The sequence below is a fragment of the Myotis brandtii genome, unplaced genomic scaffold (genome assembly GCF_000412655.1).
Source record: "Myotis brandtii unplaced genomic scaffold, ASM41265v1 scaffold49, whole genome shotgun sequence".
Lineage (NCBI taxonomy): Eukaryota > Metazoa > Chordata > Mammalia > Chiroptera > Vespertilionidae > Myotis > Myotis brandtii.
In genome coordinates, this window is record NW_005368707.1 from 4088315 (window position 1) to 4098828 (window position 10514).

The 10514-nt window shown below is 37.7% G+C and overlaps 1 protein-coding gene across 2 annotated transcripts in view; it reads right to left on the minus strand.

The window, feature by feature from the left end:
* ARMC4 (armadillo repeat containing 4) overlaps positions 1 to 10514 on the minus strand; it is a 221512-nt gene that overhangs the window by 94932 nt on the left and 116066 nt on the right. For both annotated transcript variants that reach the window (XM_005876555.2, XM_014548019.1), the window contains one exon: positions 6088 to 6202. In XM_005876555.2, coding sequence (XP_005876617.1) covers positions 6088 to 6202 — 115 coding nt within the window. The remainder of the gene's footprint in view (positions 1 to 6087; positions 6203 to 10514) is intronic.

Genomic DNA, 10514 nt, shown 5'->3' on the forward strand with positions numbered 1-10514 from the left:
GCCATCTTGGCTGGCAGTTAATTTGCATATCGCCCTGATTAGCCAATGGGAAGGGTAGCGAAGTTACGGCTAATTACCATGTTTCTCTTTTATTAGATAGGATTAACAGGTTATTGTTTTTGTTATTAATTCACTGTTATTCTTTTTTTAATCTTTATTGTTAAAAGTATTACATTTGTCCCCCTTTTTCCCCATTGACTCTTTATACTAGTGTGTGTATGTTTAAATATATATATTCATATATATATATATATATTTAAATTCTTTACTGTTTAAAATATTACATAAGTCTCCTTTTCCCCGCCTTGACCTCTCCCCGCCCACCCCCACACCCCAGCACATGCCCTCAACCCCATCTTGTCTGTGTCCTTTGGTTATGCTCATATGCATGCATACAAGTCCTTTGGTTTGATCTCTTACCGCCTCACTCCCTGCCTTATCTCATAGGTTGGACAGTCTGTTCGATGTTTCTATGACTCTGGTTCTATTTTTGTTCATCAGTTTATGTTGTTCATTATATTCCACAAATGAGTGAGATCATGTGATATTTATCTTTCTCTGACTGGCTTATTTCACTTAGCATAATGCTCTCCGGGTCCATCCATGCTGTTGTAAATGGTAGGAGTTCCTTTCTTTTTACAGCAGTATAGTATTCCATTGTGTAGATGTACAACAGGATTTTAATCTGCTCATCTGCTAATGGGCACTTAGGGCTGTGTCTAAATCTTAGCTATTATAAATTGTGCTGCTATGAACATAGGGGTGCATATATCCTTTCTGATTGGTGTTTCTGATTTCTTGGGATATATTTCTAGAAGTGGGATTACTGGGTCAAATGGAAGTTCCATTTTTAATATTTTGAGGAAACACCATACTGTTTTCCACAGTGGCTCCACCAGTCTGCATTCCCACCAGCAGTGCAAGAGGGTTCCTTTTTCTCTGCATCCTCACCAGCACTTGTTCTTTGTTGATTTGTTGATGATAGCCATTCTGACAGGTGTGAGATGGTACCTCATTATTGTTTTGATTTGCATGTCTCAGATGATTAGTGACTTTGGGCATTTTTCATGTGTCTTGGCCTTTTGTATGTCTTCTATGGAGAAGTGTTTAGTTAGATCCATTGCCCATTTTTAACTTCGATTGTTTGTCTTTCTTGTGTATAGTTGCATGAGTTCTTTATATATTTTTGAAATTAAGCCCTTACCAGATGTAACTGGCAAATATGTTCTCCCATACTGGGAGTTCCCTTTGCATTTTGAGGATGGTTTCTTTGCTGCAAAAGCTTTTTAGTTTGGTGTAGTCCCATTAGCTTAATTTTTCCTTTGTTTCTCTTGCCCTAGGAGGTGGATCGGCAAAAATTCTGCTTTGTGAGATTTTACTACCTGTTTTCTTGTGGGATTCTGTTATTTTTAATAAATTTTAGCAAATAAGCCATATGTTGGATAAAACACTAACTATAGTAATTTCACTGATATAAATAAATATTACATATCTATAACTATAGTCTATATATTTAAATTCAAGAGTCACCATTCATAAACAATGTTCTGAGAATGATTAGCATATGATCACACTGCATTGCTGTGGTAATTAGTTCTGTTGTTGTGTGGCATGAATTTCTGCAGCAGTTTGAACACGTGCCAGCCTATGTTCTAATGTGTACTAAGTCACGCCCCAGCCTTGTGCATTTGTTTACTCGCTGTGACTGGTGAATGCACGCTTTTACTAGACCTGTTCAGTATAAATTTAAAATTACTGTCATACATATAGAACACTTTTAATACATTCTTAATTTTAATTACACAAACTTGTCTATGTAAGTAAAAATGGATAGAACTAATTTGTCAATTTTTTAACATACACATTTGGAAAACCTACTTTATTATATAACTAGAGGCCCAGTGCATGAAATTCTTGCGGGGGGGGCGGTCAGCCTGGCCTGCACCCTCTCGCAATCCGGGACCCCTCAGGGGACATCCGAATGCCAGTTTAGGCCCGATCCCACAGGGATCCCGCAGGGATCGGGCCTAAACCGGCAGTTAGGCATCCCTCTTGCAATCTGGGACCGCTGGCTCCTAACCGCTTGCCTGCCTGCCTGCTTGATCGCCCCTAACCACTCACCTGCCTGCCTGATTGCCCCTAACCACCTCTGCCTGTCTGCCTGATAATCCCTAACTTCTTGCCTGCCAGCCGGATCGCCCCTAACTGCCTCTGCCTCTGCCTCAGCCCCCACCATGGAGGCCCAGTGCACAAAATTTGTGCACTTTGGGGGGTCCCTCAGCCCAGCCTGCACCCTCTCGCAGTCTGAGAGCCCTCAGGGGATGTCCGACTGACAGCTTAGGCCTGTCCCCATGGCAGTTGGACATCTTTAGCACTACCACAGAGGCAAGAGAGGCTCCTGCCACCGCCGCTGCACTTGCCAGTGGTCAGTGCGTGTCATAGCGACTGGTCATTCCACCATTGTGTCAATTTGCATATTAGCCTTTTATTATATAAGATAACTTCTTTGGTTAATCTCTCCTCACTCCTCTCACCCCCTTTTCTCTGAAATACATCAGTCTGTTGCACATTTAATGTCTCTGGATTTGTTTGTTCATCAGTTTATTTTGTTCATTAGAGTCCACATATAAGAGAGGTCATGTGATACTTGTCTTTCTCTGACTGGCTTATTTCACTGAGCGTAATACTCTTTAGGTCCCTCTTTGCTGTCTCAAAGGGTAAGAGATCCTTCTTTTCTACAGCTGCATAGTATTCCATTGTGTAAATGTACCACAATTTTATAATCTATTCATCTACTGATGGACACTTGGGCTGTTTCAAGATCTTGATCTTAGCTATTGTAAATAAAGCTGCTATGAACATAGGGGTGCATATATTCTTTCTGATTAGTATTTCAGGCTTCTTAGGATATATTCCTAGAAAAAAAGACTACAAATTGTAGCAGCAATCTTGAGAAAGAAGATATATGCAAAAAAATGAAACTAGACCACCACCTTATTCCATACACAAGAATAAACTCAAAATGGAAAAAGACTTAAATGTAAGTCATAAAACCATAAAAATAATTAAAGAAAACATAGGCAGCAAAAGCTCAGACATCTCACATAGTAGAATTTTCCCTGATACATCACCTAGGGCAACATAAGCAAAGGGGAAAAATAAACAAATAGAACTACATCAAAATAAAAAGCTTCTGCACAGCAAAAGAAACCAGCATTAAATTGAAAAAGGGAACCCACTGCATGGGACAACATATTCGCCAATGATACATCTGATAAGGGGTTAATTTCCAAAATATATAAAATACTCATACAGCTCAATAAAAGAAAGACAAACAACCCAATTAAAAAATGGACAGAGGACCTGAATAGACACGTCTCCAAAGAAGACAGACAAATGACCAAGAGACATGAACAATTACTCATCACTAATCATCAGAGAGATGCAAATTAAAACTATAATGAGGTGTTACATCACACTTGCCAGAATGGCTACTATCAATACAACAAACAACAAGTGCTGGTGAGGATGTGGAGAAAAGGGAACCCTAGTACACTGCTGGTGGAAATGCAGACTGATATAACCACTGTGGAAAACAGTGTAGAGTTTCCTTAAAAAATTAAAAATGGAACTGTCATAGGCCATTACTTTTAAAGTAATTCTTTCTTAATAATTTGAAAGACATCAACACAAACTCATATTTAACTATAATTCTAATGATTTATTTTTTCATTATTGTTTCTATATTCATGTCATTCTTTTCTTAGAATCTCTTGTTTTGTTGGAAAATATTCTAAACTAATTACTTTTTCAGAAAAGGTTCATTTGGGATAAGTTTCCTGAGTCCTGACAATTCTAAAAGAATAATGTCTTTATTCTGTCCTTACACTATACTCAGTTGAATGCTAGTTTTGCAGAACATGTAATTCTAGGATAAAAATATTTTCCTTTAAAAATATTTTACAATTTATTGCAAATAATGTTATGTCTACTAATAATATAATTCTTGTACTTATGTAACTTTCTTCTTTCCTTTAGAGAAATATCAAATTTGAATTTGTGTATAGCATAGATAACGTTGTTTCCCCTGTTTGGCACTAAGTGGGTCTTTTCAATCTGGAGACTATAATCTTTCCTCGCCTCTTCAGTTCACAGAAACTCCCACCCCCACCTTTTGTTTTATGATTATTTCATCCTTTCAATTGTTTTCTTTTTTGCATGTATCAAGTTCTTTTTTTCTTTTTATTTATTTTTTTCTTTATTGATTAAGGTATTACATACGTGTTCCTATTTTCTTTTTAATTTGACTTTACATTCTTAGTTATTTACCAATCTTTACCTTCCTGATAATTACTCAGTCATATCAAATCTAGTATTTGTCTCTTCAATAAAATTTATTTCTTTTGCCAAATATATTTTTCCAAAAATCATCTCTCAGTCTATGAATATGTCTTTCTTTATAAGAGCCTTTTTGGGCATAGTATTCCCCTTGGGTCATTCTGAGAATATTAATTTTTAAAATTTAATGTTATAATCTATTCTTTACATTATCTTTGTTTTCTCTGAAGTTAGTACTCCTTACTAAACTTGGCTTGTCTCCAGTGCCATTAGCTTTCCTTAAATATTTGTTGATCCTTGGTGGTTCATATCATGAAAAAAGGGCTAAGCTGATTTGCTCATCTCACTGATGAGGACACCCTTTGACGATGTATAGTAATCTTTCCCCAATAGGCATCTGTCCTGCTCCCTAAATAATATCATTCAAAGTTTGCATTCTAAATTTTTCTTTGAACCCTGTATAAGAATTATATTGTATATCTACTTCTGAAACTTTTTTATTTTATTCAATCTATTTAAGATATATCAACATTGGTGAATACACTGCTGAAATACATTCATTTTTCACTGCTGCATTGTATGATATTACATGACTATACTATCATCCTGTTGTCCATTTTCCTGTAGATTGACATTTGAGTTGCTTTATTTATTTATTTATTGTTATAAAAAATTATTTTATTCTGCAGTTTGTAATTAATAGGTCTCCTTCTACTATTCATATACAACACAATCCACTTTTTTTACAAAAGATTGTGTTATGGTCACATATATTTTGGATGACATTTAGAGTAATATTATCTTTATTATAGAAATTAAATCTTTTAATTAAAAATATTCAACAGAGGGAAATATCTCTAGCAACAAGGATCTTAAAGGGAAATCTGTAAACCTACAGCAAAAAAATTTAAGAGAACCGAAAAAGGCTGAAAAGAGATCTTTAAAGATAATAAAATTTTAGCCCTAGCTGGTTTGGCTCAGTGGATAGAACATCAGCCTGTGGACTAAAGGGTCCTGCGTTAGATTCTGCTCAAGGACATGTACCTCAGTTGCAGGCTCAATCCCTGGCTCTGGTCAGGGCTCATGTGGGAGGCAACCAATCAATGTGTCTCTCACATCAATGTTTCTCTCTGTCTCTATCTCTCCCTTCCACTCTCTCTAAAAATCAATAGAAAAATATCCTCTGGTGAGGATTAACAACAACAACAAAAAAGAATAAAATTTTAAAATGAAGAGCTAAAAGAATTCAGAAATTTTCAGTTCAATATTTTCATTCATGTAAAAATTTTATTCATAGGTTTAATATCAATCCTTACTGATAGATAAGAAAAGTGTGATTTGTGAAATTAAGTGACTTTTTCAAGGTAACAATGTAGTGATCTTTCACGGTTATATTTTGTGCTATAAATAAGATAAGAGCAGTCTTGTGCTTCTGAAAGTAGCCAATGAATGCAGGCAAATTTCTTATCATCCAAGAGGATAAAACGGTCAACTTTTCTGGGGTACTTGTTTCAATTGCCCCAGCCAAGTAGAACTTAGTAACACTGTGCCATCTTAGCCTAATTTCATTTGGCATCTAAAAACTGACCAGGAAAAGGCATTGTTCCAAAATTATTTGGCACAAATGTTCAGGACTCTTTCCACCAGATAAATCTGACCAAAAAATGTCAAAAGCAATTAGTGGACTGTGGTGACATTATTCAATATAGTATTAGAGATCCCAGAATTGAATGATCTGTAGTTTATTACCTTAGCATTTTGGATGCAGGGACAGAGGGCCCAAGCAGCGCTGGCCTTCACATCTGGGTGGGGGTTTTTCAGCAAGGACCACAACAAACGAACTCCATCTAAGCGATCAATTATCCTATTGTGAAATAAAAATAGAGACATAAACTGTAACTAATATGTGTTAATGAAAATTTAAGTGGCCTATTTATTCAGACAATTCTAATTATTTTTTGTCCTTCTGACATTTTGCTTGGATTTCTTTTTCCAAAACTTTAAAAACAGCAGGGATATAACATGCTGTTGAATTGTGAGCACTCAGATTTCAGTTTTAAATTCATGACATGAAAAGCAAGCTCCATGGTGATTACGATTCACATAAACTTAAAATCAAGCCATGTAATTTTTTAATTAGCTGTACACAGACTGTTACCTAAATGTAAAAATACTGGTTTCTTTTATATAGTAACATCTAAATACTTCCCAAAACAAATATTTATGCCTCAAAACTGTGCAGTTACCTTTTTTATTTGGTCTGTGTGTAATTGACTTAGCTTACAATGTGACATATTTTAAACAACTCCAGTCCTAATCTAGCACTGGGAATTAAAATCATTTCACCACAGTGCATCCTTTGTTGGGTATGAATAACATGTAACTTGTTTTCCATGTGCTCCCTTTTCGGCAAGACTAACATTGAAGACTGTGTTATAATTACTTAATACTCTGTAATCAAAATATCTTCATGACTAGCTAAAAAATGAATTATCATCAGAGTCATCTATACCCCATCTGTCTTCTGTTTATGCATCAATCAGTCCAGGGAGAAGAACCTTGAATTAAGGTCCGTGGAGTACTTGCAGTTGAGAAGAAGGCTAAACAAAACTTAATATACTTTACAAACATATCTTTGTTCACATAGATACGTTAAACAAGCAGATGAGAAAATATAAAGGACACAAAAATTCCTTTAATTTTTAATCCCAAGTAGTGTTTAACACATGTGGTATTTAGCCACAGATAGAACAAATACTACTGGTTTAAAATGCTATACAAATTCTTTCTTGAAAATCAACATAAAGACATCTACATTTCTTGATTATCTGAGATGAATTTACCAGAAAAAAAGTATTATTTCAAAGATTCCAAGTAGGAAGTCATTTTTGCATAACCATATAAAACAACTGGTAATGCAAATAATTTATACTAAGATATAAACTGTTTTTTAAAAGATAAGTTTTAATTTTAAAAAAGTGCACTGCAAAAGTATATAAAGTTTAACTAAATAGCTTTCCAAACCTAAAGCGTTCTAATATCATGCTGAGTGAAAACAAAGTTTTATTTCTCAGTTTATGGAAACTGTAAAGAAAGATACTGAGCACTATACAATGAAGGATTTACTTTACAAACTTAAAAAGCTTACTACTTTATATATGCCACTGAAAACAGAATTAATGCTGATCCCCAGGTCTCTGTATTTTTTCACACACATTTCTCAATGAATGACTGATCTCTTCTCTCAGAATATAGTGGTAAAATTTGCATTAGTGACATTTATGTATACAATGCTGAATGTAACGTATCATGACTGCAGAAATCACTTGGATGGCACACATGTTCAGTTTAAAACAAAAAGGATAACTCAATTCTGGACTCCCTCCATCCCGCCAGGCAAAATTTCACAATTAACTATAAAAAATCACTATTAATTATAAAATTATATCTATTATCCCCAGCTCTCAGCCCCAAACCCCAAACAATTCGTCAGCTTGTTAGTTATAAAAGATGAGGACTATGACCCCATTACTAATGTCTTAAAAGAACTCAGCACATTACAGAGTAATAACCTTAGAGGAGGAAAACATTTGCAAACACAGCAACTAGCAAAGCCGGGGGCAAAATTAAAACAAACTTGAGTTTAATTTAGTCCCACTCCCATCTTCTTCTGTACCAAGTCATTGACTGCTGTTCACTTCACAATAACTTGAGTACCTACACCACATTTCTCTGTTCTCCCTGCAACACCCTAATTGTGATCTTTACTACCTCATATTAGGATTGCTTCAGTAGCTACAAGACTTGGTTTTGTGCTTTCATTTCTCTCAGTTCTAATCCATCCTATAAATCCCTGGGAAATTCATCTTCATAAGGGCCCCTCAGAGCTTCTGCAGTACTCCTTGAGAGCAGGGCCCCAGGGTTATTCATTCTGTTCATCACACCATCTAGCACATTCAATCAACATCTAAAGATCACTCCAGGAGAAAGTCTCCAACAGCTTCCCATTGGCCTGCATGGTATTAAAATCCCAATTCCTGAACTCCAATATTTAACATTTCCAATGAGTTGGTTTATTCCTTTCAATTCCCTCTATTGTAGGCATTTGCTCATAATCCTCTTGGGCCATCTACTAAATACTAAGTGCTAAGCATAGCACAATGGCAGATACAGTCAGTTCTCGTTACTTGTGGTAGTTACATTCTATAAGTCACGGCAAACAGTGAATTAGTGAAGACTGAACTATTACTCCTAGGGGAAATAGAAAATTTAGTTCCTGAAAGCCTCTGGTCAGAACATTTTCATCAACTGATCAATATGTAACCTTGTTTTATGTGTGTTTCTGTTTAAAAGCACCTTATTGAATATGTGTGTTTGATTCATTAACATTGAACCCATGGCCAACAGAACTATGAAGCTTATTGAGCACACGTTTTCTGTCAGGCACATCACAGCCTTCCTGCACTTAAGAATACTAGAAAACGGAGCTCTGCAGCACTCTGCTTAGGGGCTGTAGTGCAGTATCAAGCGAAGATATAGCCCAATCCCCCCTCCCAGTCAGAAGAACAGTGTCTGCCTGGCCAGAGGCCACAAGGAACAGAGCAGCTTATAGAGTGTTTCCCATGTCCTTGACGGCTAACAAGCCTCACCAGACTCTCTGTCCTTGGCCTGCACGCAGGCCTTTCCCAGCACGGCTCCCTCTCTCTCCCTCTCTCCTTTGCTAGATAAACTCCTAGACTCCCCTAGCCTAATGTGGAAACTCACCAAACTGGTCACCATGGGGTCTGCCCCAGATGGAAGTAATAAAGTCTATGTCTGTCCCCTCTGGTCCCCCCACATGGTTTTTTTTTTTTTTTTTTTTGGACTAGCAAAAAACAGCATGGAGCTTCCTGGGTTGGAGCTCCTACAGTACGGGGACCATTTTAAACAAAATCACTAGCTTAAAGCAGAAAACTATGAAAAGCATAACACTAAATAGACTGTGAAAAGTATACGTGCTCACAGTATGAGCTGAAACAAGAAGGGAGAACATGCTTTTGTTCAACCTCAGCTGGAAGCATGCTCATTAGGCTACTCAAATTTTTCAGTGCTCCGCACATGTCCACCATTGACGGCAAAAGCATTCCAAGTATTGATTTGTAGGTAACAAACAAATTTTAGGAGGGATACAAATTCACAAATACAGAATCTGTAAGTAATGAGAATTTTTTAAAATATAGTTTTTATTTATTTCAGAGAGGAAGGGAGAAGAAGATATAGAAACATCAATGATGAGAGAGAACCACTGATTGGCTGCCTCCTGCACACCCCCTATTGAGGATCGAGTCCGCAACCCCAGCATGTGCCCAGACCAGGAATTAAACCATGAACTCCTGGTTCATATGCTGATGCTCAACCACTTAGCAACACCATCTGGGCAATAAATAAGGATTTTAATTGTCCTTCAGGAAACTACAGTCTAGTAAGGGAGATAAAGAGACCATTTTATGTTTATATCTCTACTAGAGGCCAGGCGCATGGATTCGTGCACCAGTGGGGACCCTCAGCCTGGCCTGAAGGGATCAGGCAGAAACCAGCTCTCCAATATCCCCTGAGGGGTCCCGGATTGCGAGAGAGTGCAGGCCAGGCCGAGGGACCCCACTGGTGCACGAATCCGTGCACCGGGCCTCTAGTATGCATATAACATCTTTGGTTAATTTCTTCCCACCCTTCCTCCTCCCTGCTTCCTTCTGAGATTCATCAGTGTGTTCCATGTTTCCATGCCTGTGGTTTCCACTCCTGCACTGAGCGTCTGCCCCCTGGTGGTAAGTGTCCATCATAGCTACCAGATAGTCAGCTGGTCTCAAGGCTTTTATATATATACTAGAGGCCCGGTTTCCACTCCTCTGAGTGTCTGCCCCCTGGTGGTAAGTGTCCATCATAGCTACCAGATAGTCAGCTGGTCTCAAGGCTTTTATATATATACTACTAGCCCGGTGCACGAAATTCGTGCACTGGGGATGGGTGGGGGGTCCCTTAGCTCAGCATGTGCCCTCTTGCAGTCTGGGACCCCTCCCTTGTTACTGCCCACCTGCTTGCTGCTTCCTACTGCTCGGCTTGCTGCTCCTTAGTGCTGCCACAAAGGCCTTGGGTCTGCTGGGTGCCGGGCCTGCGGGTTTGTGTCTCTGATACCCCCA